At 41.6% G+C, this 21,159-nt stretch overlaps 1 protein-coding gene across 1 annotated transcript in view; it reads right to left on the bottom strand.

The window, feature by feature from the left end:
• The window catches only part of LRRK1 (leucine rich repeat kinase 1), a 145,817-nt gene that overhangs the window by 119,889 nt on the left and 4,769 nt on the right, over positions 1–21,159 (bottom strand). The window contains 1 exon segment of the mRNA XM_029065466.2: positions 19,837–20,057. Coding sequence (XP_028921299.1) covers positions 19,837–19,903 — 67 coding nt within the window. The 5' untranslated portion in view covers positions 19,904–20,057.

Here is a 21,159-nt window from a genome sequence, read left to right as displayed (position 1 = left end):
TAATAACAATAATAACTGGGGTACCTGTTAAAAATTTCCTGTGCCAAACACTGTACTAAGCACTGGGACAGTGGGGAGAGAGAACAGATATCATCTCTACTTTTATAGATGAGGAAAGTGAGGTATAGAGAAGTTGTGACTTGCCCAAGATCATACAGCAGAAAAATGGATTAAAATCCAGTCTTTGGACTCCCAGCCCCGTACTCTTTTTCACTAGGCCACAGTGGAGAGGGGGACATGAAATATCAGACTGGCCCAGCCTGCCAAATTTCCCATTTCAACCCTACTCACTCAACCACATACAACCCTGGGACTCTGGGCCCCAATTAAGACCTGAACTTACTTACTTACTGAACTTACTTAAGGATATGGATAAAGCCTGGACAAGCTTATAGTTCTCTAGATTATAAATTTATCCTCTAGACTGCAAACTCGTTGCGGGAGGATTATGGATCTGCTATATTGTTGTGCTGTACTCTCCCAAGCGCTTAGTACAGTGCTCTACACATAGTAAGTGCTTACTATATGCCATTGATAGATGGACCATTATCAATCAATCAATGGTATGTATTGATCGCTTACTGTGTGCAGAGCACTGTACTAAGCACTTGGGAGAGTACAATATAACAGAGTTGGTAGACATGTTCCCTGTCCCCAACAGACCGCAACTGTCCTTACTTGAAGAGATGGAAAAAGCCTCCTTCTTTCAGTGGTGGGGCTACATGGAAAGTTTTCTACTTGTCTGGATTAAAATACCAGAGACAGCATTTGGAATCAATTGTTCAGCAACTGCTATTAAAAATAATACAACTGCCAGGAACAGTTACAGTAATTTAAGATGGAGGTAACTAAATGGCTTGGCAAGCAGTTCAGTACTCTCTTTTGGGAAAAGCGACAGGATTGAATACCTATCCTAAAATAGCAAAGTGCTATCCCCATACTAGATGAGGGCACAAGATGACCGATGTCAGGGTCACTTTAAGACTTTTTTTTTCTAGCATTGATAAATACCCCACCTTATCATTTCCCAGATCTGAAAAGGTAAACTTCTCAGGGTGAGTGCCAGGACCAATCAAAGGAAACTATGCCTCAACAGCTCTATTGTTTACCTCATTAGAATAAATGTTGTATAGAGGTTTTCCGGTCAGGACAGAGAGAAAAAAAAGGTATAAGAAAGTGGAAGTTGCATTTCTGCAAATGAACTGTTCTAACTTAAATCTCCTAAATAGTTCTGTGAAAGGGATCAATGAAACAGAAGAGACCCCAAAACAGAGATGCTCCCAAATAGTTCAGGCCCAAGAAGAAAAAAAGCCCCAAAGTACCTTACTTTTGGATTCTCTTTAAGGGCCCTATACCAATTATTTTTTAGTGATGTAGAAAGCCTAGAGCATCAGACTCCATGTTTTATGCATTCTAATAGGATGTGAGAACCAAGATTCAGTAGCAGAGGCCAGAAGAGAAGTTCTGTTCTTTTTCTTTTAATTTTCATGTCACTACAGTGCTTTACCACATTAAGAGAGGACATTCTGGGTAAGTGTAGTTCCTTGTCCTCATGCCTCAATAGCTTTCTGTAAATTTGTGTTAGTTCACACTGGTTTTTATCAGCAAGTTCACACCTAGTTGCCTCTTGTGGTTATAATATTCTATACATTCAAAATTAGTCTTACTCTGCAATGCTGCATAAACTGGATCCAGGAAATAGGAAGGCAATAAACCACCTCTCATTTTATGTTTCTTTCGCCTTGCCTGACAAAATAGAGAAGCTATGTGGGAAATCAGAGTTCTCTTGCTCTTGGCAGTGCAGGTTTTTGACTTTTTTCACCTCACTCTTTTACTATTTACAAGTACCACTTCCATGTTGTAACAAAACCCCCATCCCAAAGTGGGATTTTGACAAGGAGACAAGGAGAATTTGCCACTCAAAAAGAATGGAGTCACTTGTTCCATAAGGACTGTCCGAGTAGATAGCGCACTGGATGAGGACGGCTCAAGGAGACACAACCTGGAGGAAGTTTTTTTTTGAAATGACTCTCCTCATGGAAGTGAGAGAGGAGAAGCACTGTGGTTTAGTGGAAAGAGGAAGGCCCAGGTTTTAATCCCAGCTCCGCCACTTGCCTGTTTTGTGACCCTGGGCAAGTCACCTACTTTACTTGTGCCTCCTCAACTGCAAAATGTGGATTAAAAACCTGTTCTCCCTCCTCAGACTGTGAGGTCCAGGACAGGATGGTGTCTGATTATATTATTTCTACCGTGGCACATAGTAAACACTTAAATACCACTATTATCATCATTATTATTACTGCGATTAAGTTACAGGAGGATGTTATTTCAGTGAGATGACTGCTGGTATCAGACCCTTAAATCTGCTCAAAGGCATAATAATAAAAAATAACAGCGATAACTTTTTTGTATAGTGCTTTGATTTTCTTAATGTGCTTTCACATCAATTATCTCACTGGGAAAGGCAGGCATTATTAACCCCATTTTACAGAGGAGGAAACTGCGGCCCAGATAGGTTAAGTGATTTGCCCAAAGTCAAATGGCAGGCCTGGGAGAGAGGCAGGAATAGAACCTGCTTTTTTCCCAGCTCCCGCACGTCTAGTTGTGCAAGGGACAACTGAATTTCTTGTTACTGCGGCTGTGGTTGTTCTTTGGGGATTATTTTGTTTTGCTTTTCCCTCGATTTTTTACAATTAACTAGAAAAGATCCTCCAACCCTTATTAAATTTAATCTGAGGATCATGCTCAGGTACAGTTTATCAAATAGATGAGGGCAAAGTGGTGCTTGCTGCTGCTAAGGTCTCAAAAGGTATTCTGTTCTGTGACCCCTATTCTTCCAACCAGTCATCATGCAATGTGTGGTGCTACCGGGTGCAGGGCAACCTGAGAGAGTGTGTGGATGATTCAGCATAAACCATCATCACTAGAGCAAAACCAACTCAAATGCATAACCTCCTGGTGGTAGGATTATACCCTTCCCCTCTCAATCACCCGTGTCTGAGCAACACTTACACAAATAGCGAGGGACCAGGAAAGGTATCGGGTTGTATTTCCATGGAACAAAATACTCAAGGGTGAGCATTTTCTCTCAAAGACGCGCTCACTGTTGCAGTCTCACCACCAGCAGCATCGTCTTTGAGCCGAAGGACAACTATCAGCAGCAGCATGACTGAGGTACATATTTATTTTCAATCTATAATTTCAAGGACTTTTAATGTCTGGGAATAGGAAATTCAGAAGTCTTCAAAGGAGATAATTTACAAAAACAATTACAGATGTAGTAGAGTGCCTACAATAAAGGGTAGAGTCCATCTACAAAGCTCCTTTTAATTTGGTTGCAAAAATTGCTGGGGTCTAAAAATTTGACTATTAAAAGGTATGTAAGGGCAGGGAAGGCATTATTAACTTATCCATAGCTAGTAATGACCATTGGTATTTCTGCTGTATAAAAATTTAGACTATATCACTGAACAGAAAACACCCACTCCTACACCAAAAAATATCAGAAACCTTACAGTGAACAGTGATCTGTAGTTGTAATCATGGCTAGTATGCTCACATCACAACTTATCTACCAAACATCATCTTAGATCTTTAACATAATTACCTAGGCTGAGCCAAGAATAAGTCCCTTTCATGCTCTCTGTCTTGATTTCCCTATTTGTAAATTACACTAACATCTTGCCTCACCTTATAAAAACTGCAACTTCTTCCAATATGTGGTAGCAATGATTAAAGACTGTGATCCTTGGAAAAAAATTACATGTAAATAAATACAATGGTGCTACAATGCCATTTTTAAAATGAGGCAAAAAATATCCCTTTCTGTCACAGCTAGACAAACTAAAACTCCTTTTTCATCAGTAATATAGCACAACCCACGAGCAAGGAGCAAAACAAGATTACAAAACTTAAGCAGCAGCAAGGCCTAATGGGTACAGCGTAGGCCTGGGAGTCAGAAGGACCTGAGTTCTAATTCCAGCTCTGCCACCTGTCTGCTGTGTGACATTGGGCAAATCACTTCACTTCTCAGTCACCTCATCTGTAAAATGGGGATTAAGCCTGTGGGTCACATGTAGGCCATGGATTGTGTCCAACTTGAATAGTTGGTAACTACTCCAGAGCTTAGTACAGGGTCTGGCACATAGTATGTGCTTAAGAAATATCATTAAATAATAATAATAATAATATCTGACAGTTCCAATGGCCAACATACATTTAGAGTCTTTGCCAGAGGAACAATCTGTAGAAGGCAAGACTTTCTAATTTATTTTCTTGAGTGCAGGAGTTCATCTGTTTGCCTTTGATGAGACAGGATGATAGTTCCTAATAACCTTAGATTTACTATGCGTCCACTTGCACTGTACTAGGGACTTGGGAATAATAATAATGGGAGTTGATAATAATAATAATGGTACTTGATGATGATGGTATTTGTTAAGCGCTTACTATGTGCCAAGCACTGTTCTAAACGCTCGCAGTGCTTATTATGTGCTAAGCACTGCTCTGAATGCTGGTTAGATAAAAATTAATCAGAGCTCCCTGTCTTACACGGAGCTCAAAGTCTTAGTCCCCATTTTAAAGATGAGGTAAGGCTCAGAGAAGTAAAGTGACTTGCCCAAGGTCACACAGCAGACATGTGGCAGAGCTGGGATTAGAACCCAGGTCCTTCTGACTCTTAGGCCGTGTTCTAACCACTAAGCCATGGGAAACACAGAAGTGACCTGCTCCCTGCCCACAGAGAGTTTACATTTTAATAGGGGACAAGCATATACACTGGGGTAGTCAAAATCAGTTAGTGAATGTATGTTTGGCTTACTTGCTGCTCAATCTACAAAGGGGCCCTGAAATTAAGTTGTTTTATGGCTGATGATTGGCCTACTACTATATGTAACTACATATGCAGTTCAGGAGGAATGAGCTGCATTTAGTGAATGGTCTGAAAACTCAGATGATAATAAAGTCCCATTTAATCTCAACTCAACAAATGGGCCATTGTTGGAAGAAATTTTGAAATTTCAAAACAAGATTTGACTTTCAAACAAGGAAACAGTCAACTGATAGCAAAAATTTTTTAGACTTTAGAAACTCTTTAACCTCTATTTCACTAGTCTGTGTTGAATAGTCACAAATGTATTTTCACCTCTCACACCTGCTTTATGAACTTTTTAAATGGGGGTAAATTCAATAATCCTTTCCCTTACACATCTATCTTTGTAGTCTTGAACACCTTTAAGTATAGGTGGAAAGAAGTCAGATGCTATGCACGGTAAGGTGAATAACTCTACTTCACAGTGATTCAGTGGATGCCTTACACAGCAGGCAATAGTATTTATTGACCCTGTACTGTGTGCAGGACACTGTACTGAGTCAATCAGTCGTACTTACTGAGCACTTACTTACCTTTTCAGAGCACTGCTCTTAGTGCTTGGGAGAGTAAAATACAGCAGAGTTGGTAGACATGTTCCCTGCCCCAAACGATCCTGCAGTCTAGCTGGGGAAACGGTCATTAATACATTTACATAAATTAGGGGGATTTACAAAAGTGCTGTGGGGCTGAGGGATAGGTGAATAAAGGGTGCAAATCCAACTGCAAGGGCAGTATGGAAGGAAATGGGAGAAGAGGAACTGAGGGCTTAGTCGGAGAAGGCCCCTTGGAGGAGATATGTCTTCAATAAGGTTTTGAAGGTGGGGAGAGTGATTTTCAGTCTGATATGAAGAGGGAGGGTGGTACAAGCCAGAAGCAGGACATGGGCAAGAAGTCAGCGGTGAGACAGATGAGATCGAGGAACAGTGAGTAGGTTGGCACTAGAGTGAAATGTGCAGGCTTGGTTGTAGTAGGAAAGCAGTGAGGTGAGATAGGAGAGGGCAAGGTGATTGAATGATTAAGTCATGGGAGTGAATGAGTTTTCCAAGAAGGTGGGTTAGATGGAGAATAGAAGGGGATCTAGAACTGAACCTTGAGGGACACCCACAGTTAGGGGGAGGGAGGCAGAGGAGGAGCCCATGAGGAGGAGTCTAAGTGGCCAGAGAGATAAGAGGAGGACCAAGAGAAGACAATGCCAGTGAAGCCAAGGTTGGATGATGTTTCCAGAAGAGGGTGGTGGTGGACCGTGTCAAAGGCAGCTGAGAGGTTGAGCAGGATAAGGATGGAGTCAAGGCCATTGGATTTGGCAAAAAGGAGTTCATTTGTGACCTCTGAGAAGGTGGTTTCTGTGGAGTGAAAGGGAAGGAAGCCAGATTAAAGGGGTTTTTGGAGAGAATTGGAGGAGAGGAACTGGACAGAGTGGATGTAAACAAATTTGGAGTTTGGAGAGGAATGGTAAGAGGTAGATGAACCAATAACTGGAGGGAGTCATGGAGACAAGGGAGGGTTTTTTTTTAGGATGGGGCGATATGATCATGTTTGAAGACAGCAGGAAAAAGCTACTGGAGAGTGAAAGGTTGAAGATGGTGGTCAGGGAGGGGAAAAAAGGATAGGGCAAGTGTTTTGATAAAGTGTTAAGGGATGGGATCAGATGCGCCGGTGGAGGGGGTGGATTTTGAGGGAAGGCAGGAAATTTCCTCTTGAGATATTGCTGGGAGAGATGGGAGAATTGAAGAAGGGTTAAGAGGGTGGAGGGACTGGGGAGAAGCAGGGGAGATGCTAGGGAGATCACACCTGATTGTTTCAATTTTCTCAATAAAGTACGTGACCAGGTCATTGAGGCAAGACATGAGCCTGGGGACAGGGGATTTGAGGAGAAAGTTAAACTTCTGGAACAACTGGAGAGGGCAATCGGCATGGGGGTCAATAAGGATGGAGAAATAATTTTGTCGGGAAGAGGAGGGGGCAGAGACAAAGCATACAAGGATGAACTTGAGGTAGATGAGGTCCTTTCTGATGTCTAGATTTCTGCCAGCAGCGCTCTATGGCTTATGCACAGGAGCAAAGGAAACGGACTGAGGAGGTGATCCAGGTCTGTGGGTTAGTGGTATGAGATCAGCGAAGGGATAGGGGAGTGAGTGAGCTCGTGGGAAAGTCCAATAGAGCCAAGAGATATCATCCCTGCCTTCGTCCCCTTATCCTTAAAAACATTATCCAGCCTTGGGTTCACAGACATTCCCTTCTCCTGGCTCTCCTCCTATCTTTCTGACTGCTCCTTCCAATCAATCAGTATTTATTGAGCATTACTTGCAGAGCACTGTACTCAGTGCTGGGGTGATTACAACAGAATTAGTGGACACATTCCCTGCCTATAACAAGCTTACAGTCTAGTCCAGTCACTTTTGCAGGCTCCCCCTCCGCCTCCCACTCTCTGACAGTGCGGGGTTTGTCAAGGCTCAGTTCTGGGTCCCCTCTACTCTCCATCTTCACTCTCTCTCTTGGAGAGCTCATTCACTCCCGGGCTTCAACTACCATCTCTATGCAGATGATTCCCAAATCTACCTCTCCAGTCCTGACCTCTCTTCTCTGCATTAACACATGTCCTTCTACATTCATCGCCACCTGGATGTCCCAATGAAACCTCAAACTAAATAGATCCAGTACAAAACTCCTTATCTTCCCACTGAAATCCTTTCCTCTATGTATTTCTCGTCACTGTAGACAGAATCTCATTCTCCCTGTCTAATGAGCCCATAACCTTGGCATTATCCTCAATTCCTCTCTCTCATACAATCTACATATTCAGTCTGTCACCAAATCCTCTCAGTTCCACCTTCACAACATCTCTAAACTCCAACCTTTCTTGTCCATCCAAACTGCAACTATGCTGACCCAATTAATGATCATATCCCCCCCTCCTCGCTGACTTCCTTACCCCTTGTCTATCCCTACTCCATTCCATACTTCATTCTGGTGCCTGGATTATTTCTCTTTGAAACCATTCCAGTCCATATCTTCCCACTTCTCAAGAACCGCCAGTGGTTGCCCCTCCATCTCTGCATCAAATTAATTACCGTTGGCTTTAAATCACTCAATCACCTTGCCCCCTCTTTCCTTATCTCACTGATTTCCTACTACACTTCAGCCTAGCTCCATCTTGCTCACTGTGCCTCTCTCTCATCTATCTCACCACCAAACCCCTTCTACCCCCATTCATATGTGTCAGACCACCACTCTCCCCACCTTCAAATCCTTATTTGTTCAGTCAACCAATGATATTTGTTTCAGAGTTTGTGAAGAGCACTTCTGCAATCACTGGGAGAGTACAATACAAGAGTTGGCAGACATGCTCCCTGCCCTCAGTGAGCTTAAAGTCCAGAATTACTGAGGTCACATCTCCTCCAGGAGGCCTTCCCTGATTCAACCCTCATTTCCCCAACTCTGTCTCCCTTCTGCATCATTTATCTGCACTTGAATCTATATCCTTTGAACACTAGTTACTTATTTTCCAAGCGCTTAGTACAGTGCTCTGCACGTAATAAGCACTCAGTAAATTGAATGAATGAACCCCACTCTCAGCCTCACAGCACTTACATACATATCTGTAATTTTATTTATATTTTTGTCTGCCTCTCCTTCTAGACTATAAACTCTTTTTTAAATGGTATTTATTAAAGGCTTACTATGTGCCAAGCACTGTTCTAAGTGCTGGGGTAGATAGAAGTTTATCAGGTTGGACACAGTCCCAGTCCCATGTGGGGTTCACAGTCTAATTTGGAGGGAAGAGGATTTAGTCCTTATTTTACAAATGAGGTAACTGAAGCTCAGAGAAGTTGTGACTTGCCCAAGGTCACACAACAAACAGTTATTATAATGGGGATGAGAACCAGCATGGCCTAGGGGATTCAGCAAGGCTTGGAAGTCAGAAGGACCTGGGTTCTCATCCTGACTGTCACCTGTCTGCTGTGTGACCTTAGGCAAGTCACTCACTTCCCTGTGCCTTAATTACCTCATCTGTAAAATGGGGATTAAGACTGTGAGCCTCATGTGGGGCAGGGACGAGGTCCAACCTGATTACCTTGTACCTCAGCGTGGCTCAATGGAAAGAGCCCAGGCTTGGGAGACAGAGGTCATGGGTTCGAATCCCGGCTCTGCCACTTGTCAGCTTTGTGACTGTGGGCAAGTCACTTCACTTCTCTGTACCTCAGTTACCTCATCTGTAAAATGGGGATGAAGACTGTAAGCCCCACGTGGGACAACCTGATTACGCTGTATCTCCCCCAGCGCTTAGAACAGTGCTCTGCACATAGTAAGTGCTTAACAAATACCAACATTATTATTATTATTCTTATTACCTTATATCTAACCCAGCACTTAATACAATGACTAGCATATAAGAAACGCTTAACGAATACCATAAAAAAACCCAGGTCCTCTGACTCCCAGTCCCTTGCTCCTTCCTAGTGGAAGGAGGCCATTCTGTTCATTGTGGTAGGGTACCAACTCCGTTTTGTGTGTGTGTGTCTTTTTGTCCTTTTTTTGGGGGTTTTAATGGTATCTGTTAAATACTTACTATGGGCCAGGCATTGTATTGAGTGCTGTGGTAGATGCAAGCTAATCAGGTTAGACCCAATCCACAGCCCACATGGGGTTCACAGTCTTCATTCTCATTTTACAGATGAGGTAATTTCTTTTTAATCATTTACCATGGGCCAAGCACTGTACTAAGCCCTGGGGTAGATACAAGCTAATCAGGTTAGACACAGTCATTTCCCATATAAGGCTCACTGTTTTCAGCCCCTTTTTACAGATGAGGTAACAGAAGTTGTGACTTGCCCAAGGTCACACAGTAGACAAGTGGCCGAGCTGGGATTAGAACCTAGGTTCCTCTGACTCTCAGGTCCTTGCTCTATACCCTTGGTCACAACGCTTCTCTTGTGGTATTGTACCCCCAAGCGCTTACTACAGTGCTCTGAACACAGTAAGTGCTCAATATATACTACTGTTTGATTCAAGGAGCTCACAATCTAGTAGGGGAAAAAGACATGATAATTTACTGATAGTAGGAAGAAGGAAGCAGGATTATGTCCTAAATTAGTGCTTAAATAATAAGGTATGTAGGATATGCATGAAAATGATATGGTTGCTTTTGAGTACACCACGGCTTAAGTGATGTGGAAGTGCCTGTGACACTGAAAACTGAGCATAAAGCAGTGACAGAAAGAAAACAGCCCAATTCTTTGAGCTCATTTGCATCTTTTTAGCTGTGTTTTTGAGTTTGAACACATACAGCTGGAGTAGAACAAAGAGTGACAGTGTTGCCTTTGAAATATTAAAATGGATCTTGTCCATTAGTGTAAGAAATGTATGTTCTGGTCAATAGAGAAGTAAAAGCCTGCTCTAATGCTCCTTAGCCCTCTTAATCTGAGGCAGGAATAGTAGAAAAGATGCGTCTTCAGTGCTTCAGTGATTAACAGCGATCTTTGGGTGCTTTGCTCTTCCATTAAAAATTTTATTATCATAAGGCTGATTATTACATCCAGCTTGAACTAACTCCAGGATCCTGGTTTTACCATTTCCCAGCCATTTCTGTATTAGACTTAAATTCTTCCAAATAGACTAAATGTATTTTGTCATTGAAAACAATCTTAATAAAAAAAGCCCAACCTCATCAATTGTGCCTCTTATTTCCCTGAGTGATAATAAAGTGAGATTATTAAAGCAAGAAGCTCTACAGCTTCCACAGAAACCACAAGCATACCAAGAATGTTTGGGCTATATTCATCAACATTTCCTTGCTTCTCTAAACTTGACTCACTGTTCTTGGTCATTGTTTTTCCATGGCCTCCTATCCTCTAGGTAGCTATGGACAGTTTTTAGAAAATTCTTCCTCAGAGGTTTGTACTCGAGTGCTTATGAGAACTTTAAGTAGAGGAATAATATCCCTATTAGATTTAAAGATAGAAAAGGAGAGCAAAACTGCAGGTTAAAAATAGCAAACTGAACTTCAATAAAATGAGCAATTTTGGAAAAAATTATTCCTGCAATTCAGTAAACAATTTCCCATTTACTTCAACTTGTAACATAGAAAACGAAGGAAAGAATTTAGAGAGAAATCAACAGGATTAAGTAGGGGATGAAGGGAAAGCACATCATATCTTTATGATTGTGCCTTTACTAGTAAAGAATGCTGTCATTCCAGACAAACAGTGGGTTCCATGATAAACATTTGTTTGTGGATTTGGCACCTTAATTACGCATTCTCTCATGGTAGAACATGTCTACCAATTCTTATATTGTATTCTCCCAAGTTCTTAGTACAGTGCTCTGCAAACAGTAAGCACTCAATAAATACAATTGATAGTATCAGCAGGGGACATCGATTTATCCAGGGTAGTACAGTTTAAACAGACTGTAAGCTTTTTGTAGGCAGGGATCGTGTAAACCAACTTTTTTTATTGTTGTTTGTTTGTTTTTATTATGGTATTCAGTAAGCACTTATTATATCCTAAACATTGTACTAAGCACTGGGTTAATCAGGTAGGCCATGGCCTATGTCCCACACGAGGTTCACAGTATTAATCTCCATTTCACAGATGAAGTAATAGACACAGAGAAGTGACGTGACTTGCCCAAGGCCACACAGCAGACAAGTGGCAGAGCCAGAATTAGAACCCAGTTCCTTCTGATTCCCAGGCCTGTGCTCTATCCACTAAGCCACGCTGCTTCTCAATACAATGAAACTCTGCTGAATTTTACTTTCTAAAGTGCCCAGTGTAATGCTCTGCACACAGTAAGTACTCAACAGAAACTATCGATTGGACTGGAAGTGGGGAGAGAGCAGTACTGGAGTGGCCAAGGGAAAAGCACCATCCTGCCATGAGGAAACTTTTTAAACTCTAGTCTGGTTAAGAGGCCCTAGCCAAATTTCCTACTGTAAGGATACTGTAAAAGGAGCTAATCCTGTGGTATCTGGATTCTTGTTTGGGCCAAAAGGATGAAATAATACATCTCACAATTCCATTGCAAATAAAAGCTCAATGGATACTAAGTATAATTACTAATTATAACAGTGATTATTACATGTGCAGTAATTGTTCAACACCTATTTTGTGCAAATTAATGTATTAGGCGGTTGAAAATACACCAGAAGAGTCAATTGGAGGCACATAAAACATTCGATTTACAGGGTAAGAGACAAACATTAAAATAATAACCTTCCAAAATCAAAACTAATCCTGATCTTCCCCTCCCCCATCTCCAGTCCACCAAAGTTCATTCATTAATTCAACAGTATTTATTCAGTGCTCACTATGAGCAGAGCATTGTACTAAGTGCTTGGAATATACAATTCGGCAACAGAGACAATCCCTGCCCAATGATGGTCTTACAGTCTAATCGGGGTAGACAGAGGGATAAAAACAAGACAACATAATCACAATAAATAGAATCAAGAGGATGTACACCTCATTAACAAAATAAATAGGGTCCAAATGATCTAAACATTTTAACAAAACCAGTCACTGCTTCATCCGCCTTTCCTCTCGCAGAAGGTCTGCAGATACGGCAGGCTGGGATTCCTGGCAACAAACACTTGAAGCGCCCAAGTTTGTTGAGGGGGGTAGGGGTGTTGGAAGAGGGCTCAAGCAGCATCCCAGGCCTCACCCTGCCTCCAGTCTGATGGGGGATGGGACTCATTAAAAAACAATCAAATAATGTTTTGAATTTTTTTAAATAAAAAAACAGCATTTTATGAAGAAGAAACTATTTTTTCCTCTCTAAGTTTTTCTACGGGATGGAAATTTTCCAGATGAGAGTAGGAGTGGTGGTGGTGTTGGGAAGATAGAATATCTGAAAAGATAACGAGAGTGGGGAAAGAATATTTTTTGCTGTTAAAAAAAGCTACTAAAAAACAAACAACCTTCTTGTATTTCAAGAACAACGATTTAAACATTCCTCCTTGGGATGCTCTGCTAACTGCTCTCTGCACAGGTGTCCAAGACAAATGCACAGTTTGCAACAGTAGCTCTAGGAGCACTGTATTTTTTTTAAAATAGGCAAATTAAGTGCAAAATTGAGTCAAAACGTGCAACTATTGATGCTTGTTTAAAGACTACAGAAGTATGCAAATACTAATGTTGCCATTTCCATCATTAAAAGACATCTGCTTAGTACTGCCATAAAGATTTTAGTAGCCTAAATAGTAATTTTAAATGCCCACATAAAAAATATCAAAAAGTAAATGTTTGCAAATGAATCTTGGATTGCCGATTCTGTCTTCTTTAATTTCAATTTTATTCTCAAAATTGCATGACTGAGGAGTTTTAGGACAAAATTTAGAACTACAAAATCTTTTTATAAACCCTATTGGCTATGTTTGATCAGAGATTAGGAGTTGGAGATAAAGATAATTGATAAACTAATAAAAAAGGAATTCTATCAAAACATTTCAAATGCAGTTTTTAAACAAAAATGCTATTAAGTTTGACTGACAATATTTGTGATCACAATTAGTGTGATTATCCGCTACAATTTTTTTTCCTTGCTCCTCATGTATCATGGAGAGATTAGGCTCAAGAGCTAGAGGTAGCCCATAAATGCATTTTTTTTATGCACAGAGAAGGTCCTAAAGAGGCAGCTGCACCTTACATTCTACAGGAAATGGGGTTAATAATAATTGTGGCATTTGTCGCTGCTTACTATGTACTGATCACTGTACTTCTACATTGTAAGCTCATTCCTCTAGACTGTAAGCTTGTTGGGGGCAGCCAATGTGTCTGTTATACTGTACTCTCCCAAGTGCTTAGTACAGTGCTCTACACATAGTAAGCGCTCAATAAATGTGATTGATTGACTACTAAACACTGGGGTAAATACAAATAATCAAGCTGAACACACTGCCTATTCCAAATGAGGCTCACAGTCTAGGTAGGGAGGGCAGGTATCGAGCTCCCATCTTACTAAGGAAACTGAGGCACGGAGAAGTTAAGTCACTTGCCCAAGGTCACCCAGAAACAATAAGCAGAGCTGGGAGTAGATCCCTGGACCTCTGATTCCTAGGCCCGTCGTCTTTTCACTACGTCACACTGAATAGTAGGATCAAATGTCCCACATTAGGTGAGCCAGTGACGATTCCGGAGATTTCTAACCCGAAATGCATCGGGAGGGACCCATTAGGCTTCTGCTTCGGCTGAGGTGGTAGGAAGAAACTGGACAGCCACAGTGGGATGATAGGAGGGAAACCAAGGGGAGGAGAGGCCATCCAGTTCCTTCTACCTCTTCTTCCTTTTTAGTGGTGGCAACCACCACCACAACTGAACGGGCCTTCACAGGCTGTTCCCAGGGGTTTCCGGTGTGGCTGAAATGTTGTGTTTTGAGTCTGCTGGAAACCCCCAGGATGGGCCAGTCTAGTTGGGGGTAAAAAGCCACTGCTTCGGCCCAGTTTCTGGCAGCATGCAGGGACATGACTAAAACTGAGCTCCTTATCTTCCCTCCCAAACCCTGTCCTCTCCCTGACTTCCTTGTCACTGCGGACGACACTGCCATCCTTCCAGTCTCACAGGCCGCAAACTTGGTGTCGTCCTTGACTCAGCTCTCTCATTCACCCCACACATCCAATCCGTCACCAACACCTGCCGGTCTCACCTTTACAATATCGCCAAGATCCGCCCTTTCCTCTCCATCCAAACTGCTATCGTGCTGGTACAAGCTCTCATTATATCCCGATTGGATTACTGTGTCAGCCTCCTCTCAGATCTCCCTTCCTCCTGTCTCTCCCCACTCCAGTCTATCTTCATTCTGTTGCCTGGATCATCTTCCTACAGAAATGCTCTGGGCATGTCACTCCCCTCCTCAAAAACCTCCAGTGGTTGCCTATCAACCTTCGCATGAAACAAAAACTCCTCACTCTTGGTTTCAAAGCTCTCCATCAACTTGCCCCCTCCTACCTCACCTCCCTTCTCTCTTTCTACTGCCCACCCTGTATACTCCACTCCTCTGCTGCTCATCTCCTCATGATCCCCCGTTCACACCTATCCTGTCGTTGACCCCTGGCCCATGTCCTACCGCTGTCCTGGAATGCCCTCCCTTTTCACATCCGCCAAACTAACTCTCTTCCTCTCTTCAAAGCCCTACTGGGAGCACACCTCCTCCAGGAGGCCTTCCCAGACTGAGCACCCCCCCTTCCCTCTGCTCGGCCTCCCCTCCCCGCCCCCCCACCCTCTGTTCTTCCCCCTCCCTTCCTCTCAGCACTGTGCTCATTTGTATATATTATTTATTACCCTATTTATTTTGTTAATGAGGGTATATCTCCTTGATTCTACTTATCTTGATGATGTTGTCTTGCTTTTTTTTGTTCTGTTTTGCTTAGCTGTCTGTCTCCCCCGGTTAGACTGTGAGCCCATCACTAGACAAGGATTGTCTCTTTCTGTTTTTGAATTGTACATTCCAAATGCTTAGTAGTGTTCTGCACATAGTAAGTGCTCAATAAATAATATTGAATGAATGAATGAACATTATCTTGATGACCTCCTCTCCTTCCAACTCTTTCCCTTTCCTTCATTTCATCTTCCCCTTCTCTGTCTCTTTCCTGTGTTCTGTTCCCCTCCTTTATCCCTTTTACTCTGACCATTCTCTCCTCTATCTTTGCCACCTGACTCCCCCAACTGTCTTTTTCATCTCATACCCTGGAAGTCCCCCTCCTGTTCCCATGTGGGTGATCAAAAAATCTGGTAACATTAGCCTAGCACCTCCTTCTAGAAGTACCTCGGCCACCTCCCCTTTGGGCTCTGTATGCTTAAGTCAAACCAACCAACCAACCAGCCACAGTAAGGTAACAATTACTACTTCTGGGAAACCGAATGGTTCCCTAATGACCAGGAAGAGTTATGAAGCTAAAGGGGCCTAACTGAATTCCCAAAATTGGGGCTAACCTCCAAGAGACTGTTTTTTAATTTGTTTGTAATAATAAAATACGATTCACTTAGCTGGTGAGGTAGTTTAAGGGTTTTGGGAAGTTTCTTTTGTTTTTTAATATTTGGTCACATGCCAGGAGAACATTTTTAAACAAATCTGACCCTCTAAAAGCCTTCTGATGTGCCAAGCACCCTTTGAAATTGAAGGGAGGAAATATATGGTTTAATTAATAGTTGTAGAGTTACAGGCTTAGATGAGACCTTTACTGAAGGTTACCTGAATTCTTAAATCTACTTGCTACTTTCCTACTAAATTGCTGTTACTTTTCTTCTTCCTAAACTGCAAGTATGATGGATGCAACAGGAAATCCTAGGTGGCTATATCTCTTTTTATTTTTTTATTATTATTTTTTTTTTTTTACAGTCTGAGTCCTGTACTTTAGCCCAAAAGAGAACTGTCCATTTCTCCTTCCTCTTACTTAGAGCAACAAATTTGGGGTCAGATTTAGAAATTTTATTTCCATTAAAATTGTTGTACAGTGTACGAGATTGAGCCAAAATGGAATGGGCAGTTTGGGTCACTTGCATATAAAATTGACGAAAGCTATGGGCTGGTGTTCATTGCAGGGGTGGTTCTGAAACTTGCAAACTTCTTTAAAAACAACCACACTGGCAACCAAGGAGCAGCATTAGGTGTACTTCCTATTTCTCTATGCTATTTCCTACTTCTATTTCTGGATGGCACAAAGGGCCACTACTGGTTAACTCTTTGACTCTGGTTTGAAAGCTATTTCTGAAGATATACTACTGTATTTGAAGAGTCAAAGTGTACATTATGCATCTACTGAGTTGGTAATTTTGGACACACTCACAATGCATTTGGATATTTTAAATTATTCTGGGACCACTCTTCTCTCAACCTTTAAAAGCAGCACTCTAACAGGCATACAAAACTGAGGGTGGCATTCTTGCAGAACTCCAGCTGAAGGTAAGCTCAAGCTGTAGTAATCACTGTGTCCGATGCCACAGCATGAGTACAACTATTTCTTCTACTACTTCGAATCCCACTCTGCCACTTGTCAGCTGTGTGACTGTGGGCAAGTCACTTAACTTCTCTGGGCCTCAGTTACCCCATCTGTAAAATGGGGATTAAGACTGTGAGCCCCCTGTGGGACAACCTGATTCCCCCGTGTCTCCCCCAGCGCTTAGAACAGTGCTCTACACATAGTAAGCGCTTAACAAATACCAACATTATTATTACTATTACATTTTATTCTACCCAGGTATGTCATCTGGCACCCAAAGAATGTCTCTTAATTCTCTCAGTGTCATCTAGCAACAACATGTATTAAGAACACGCATTATGACAGAACTGACTGTATTTACATTTTGGTAATAGGGTGAACATCTTTTTTAATGGTATTTGTTAGGCACTTACTATGTGCCAGGCACTGTACTAAGCTCTGGGGCAGATACAAGCTAATCAGGTTGGACACAGTCCTTGTGCCATATGGACTCACAATCTTAGTCCCCATTTTTTGATGAAGAAACCAAGGCACAGAGAAGTTAAGTGACTTGCCCAAGGTCACACAGCAGACAAGAGTCAGAGTCAGGGTTAGAACCCAGGTTCTTCTGACTCCCAGGCCCGTGCTCTATCCACTAGACCATGCAGATTCTCTAATCATAGACTAACAGCTATAACTATCTGACCAGTATCTTCTTTAACGATGTAAAAGAGACAGGCAGGCTTTCCCCTTGTTGACAAGTGTGTGAGCTTATCCCAAGAGCTCAGCTCTCTTCAGTAATAAATTTAATGAAGGAAAATCCCCCAGAGCATTGACTACATGATATTTCAGGCACTCTAATTTAATTAAGTATGCGGTGTAGCTTTCAACATACACATTCTAAAGATTGACACTCAAATATCAAGTGGGATAATGAGAAATTCACCAGATTGTTTTTCTGTATCCTGCTCACTTTAGGCACAAAAGTTTCAATATAATATGAAAATTTCTGGATATTCAATTTAATTTCTGTTCCAGTTTCCCCAGGAACAAACATTAAATAACAACAACAAAACACCCAGGCTGGCTTAGTGGTCTTCCTCTTGCCAAAGGGAAAGGAACTGATGGCACACAGAACCACCTGCCTATTTGTAACTGATTCAGAGGGACTTAATATCTCAGCCTGCAATTTGGAAAAGGTGCTGCATCCCAAGCCTTCAACAGCATCTCCTCTGGAACAAAGGAATGAAATTCTTTCTTGTCATCCTTTCCTAACTCAGCTCCTACCCTGCCTCAACTTGGATGTAGGGGAGGGGGAGAAAAGCAGTATGGTCTCATGGAAAGACCACAGATCTTGGAGTCAGAAGATCTGAGCTCTATTCTCAGTTTTACCACCTGCTTGCTGTGGCTGTGGGGAAAGGTCATTTAACTTCCCTGTACTTCAGTTTCATCTTCTGTAAAAATGGGGATAAAAATACTTGTTCTTCCTCCTTATCAGACTGTGAGCCCCAAGTGGGATAGGGACTGTACTCGACCTGATTATCTTCTATCATTCCCAGAGCTTAGTTCAGTGGTTGGCACATAGTAAACACTTAATTGTAATAAAAGCAATTGTGGAATTAAAGCACTTACTAGGTGTCAATCACTATACTAAGCACTGGAGTACATTACAAGATATGTCAGACACAGTCCCTGCCCCATATGAGGCTTACAGTCTGAGTAGGGCGGGAGAAGAAGTTTTGAATTTCCATTTTACAAATGTGGAAACTGAGGCACAGAGAAGTTAAGTGAGTTGCTCACAGTCACCCAGCAGACAAGTGGAAGAACTGGGATTAGAATCCAGGTTTTCTAACTTCCAGGCCTGTGGTCTTTCCACTAGGCTACACTGCTTCCCAGCTTAACATATTCCACAATTTTTTTATTATTTAGAAGGAGAGGAAAGATTACTGATGGGAGGAGGAGACCCTAGGGCTAAATTTAAGTCTGGGGTCCTCTGGTGACCACACTTTCCCCAAAGTGTCCTTGGTTTCTTTTGAAATAGAGAGGGGACGTGGAAAATGTTATTCTGAAGAAAGACACTTCCAGGCCCCCCTACTGGGCTTTGCTTTTCTGCTAGTCTCAGTCGCATTTCCCTCATTCATTCACTCAATCGTATTTATTGAGCAGTGACTGTGTGCAAAGCACTCATCTCACATTAATACAATCACGGCTGTCTTAACATGATTTACTACACAGGAAAGCTCAAGATTCAAACTGGAGCCCCAAGAACATTTACTAGGAAGACAATTTTAGACATTAAGTTCATCTGTGTGATTAACATTTCAAGGATATCAGGTATAGCTCTGATTCCAAACACTAGCAAGGTTTCTAAAGAGGGTTCCAGAAATAAATTTAATAAATTTGAACACAGATACTCCTTTCAAAGATCAAAACACTGATAGATTACTGCTGACCCAGAGCTTAGTGAACAAGCCAACACTGGTGGAGTCTGCTTGGATCTGGGTCTATTATTCTTCAAGAAGTTTCAAGTCCTGAGCACACACTACATCTATGAGCTCAGTACTCAGGTAAAATCCCATCAGTTAAAAAAACCACTTGGGTAATTTTGTTATGGGCAGGGAACATGTCTACCAACTCCATTAGGCAGTACTCTCCCAAGTGCTTAGTATAATGCTCTGCACACAACAGATGCTCAATAAATGCGTGCAATTTGTTAAATGACAAATACCAAATATTATAAATTGAATATTCATTCATTCATTAAATTGTATTTACTGAGCGCTTACTGTGCGCAGAGCACCGTACTAAGCACTTGGAAAGTACAATTCGACAACAAATACAGACAATCCCTATCCAACAACAGCTCACCGTCTAGAAGCGGGGAGGCTAAAAACAAAACAAAACAAGTAGACAGGCATCAGTAGCATGCCTGTCTACTTTGAGAATTTGAGAACCATTGTTACTCTCACTTAGAGTATCAAAATCAGTTTGAAAAAACCAGGACACAGCTGCACAGAACTCTTCCTCTCACCCACACACATAATGAGCTTACCATTCTGAAGGTCCATGTTGGGCTCTGGGCAAACAGCAGATTCCTCAGGGCCCACACACCAGTACATCCTGGGTTGCACTTGTGAAGCATTAACACTCCAGTTTCAGAAACCATCCCAAGTTAAGTCACATAGCTGATGTAATTTGTTGTTCAGGAGGTAGGGTTTTCCCAGAAAGAACGTTTCGGCAAGAAGTCCTAGTTCTGAAGAAATTTCCCTGGTTCTGGGTACACAGAGGAGAAAAATACAGGGGTTCAAAAAATTACAATTTAAGAAGTCACGGGACTATTTTATTTGTATTCCACATTCTATCCTCAACCCACAGTGCTTTTCAATCCTTCCCACCCACTTATCCCATCTACGTCCATCCTGCTTTTTAAACCCTCCCCTTGCCAGTACCTACTTCAGGTGTATCCCAATTAAAAGGCTGACAGTAAGTTTTTTGGGTTTTTTGGGGGGTTTTTTTGGGGTTTTTTTTGGTATTTGTTAAGCGCTTACTATGTGCAGAGCACTATTCTAAGCGCTGGGGTAGACACAAGGGAATCAGGTTGTCCCACGTGGGGCTCACAGTCTTAATCCCCATTTTACAGATGAGGGAACTGAGGCACAGAGAAGTGAAGTGACTTCACTTGACGTAACTCTATCAAACAATCATCCAGTGCTATGAATCTCTCTTCCTACTCCCTCCTCTACAAGCCTCTTGAGGCCTAGAAATCAGAGACAATATACTATGTGACCTCTCTGGCATTAGAGAGACTGTAGATAAGCAATTCATGTTAAACTACAAGGCAAAAAAATAGTCCTGTTATTCTAAAAGTACATACCGTAAATCAGGACACCTAATTCTATACCAATTATTCAACTAGCTGTATTGTGATTAACACTATGGCATTATTACCTAAGGGTTCAGAAGAGTTCAATTAGCCAAATATGACGGTAAATCGTCCATGGAAAATAAAGTGAAAAAAATACTTTGAAATCTCTAGAGAATAAGGAAAATGAGAAATTGTAAAGTTGGCAGGATCTTAAAAGGTTATCCTGGGCAAGAACTCAACAGGAAAACGAACTTTGAGATAAAACAAAAACCCAAGAGCAGAAACATTTCAATGTTATTTTTGTTTTATAAACAACTTTAAGCTACTATTCTTCAGAAATTCACTCATACTGAGAACCTATCATAATTATCAAATTTACAAAGAGACCTTTACTCTTCAGTCTAATCTGTAACAAGACTAAAAGCATTTTAGTGCTGAGCTCCTTTCTTAATGTTATAGATTAGTTTACCTGATAAGCTTTTTTTTTCCTTTTTTGTAAAGTGGAGATTT

This window comes from Ornithorhynchus anatinus, chromosome 5 (genome assembly GCF_004115215.2).
Source record: "Ornithorhynchus anatinus isolate Pmale09 chromosome 5, mOrnAna1.pri.v4, whole genome shotgun sequence".
Lineage (NCBI taxonomy): Eukaryota > Metazoa > Chordata > Mammalia > Monotremata > Ornithorhynchidae > Ornithorhynchus > Ornithorhynchus anatinus.
Note: the sequence above shows the minus strand (reverse complement) of the source record. Positions and strands in the feature narration are given on the sequence as shown.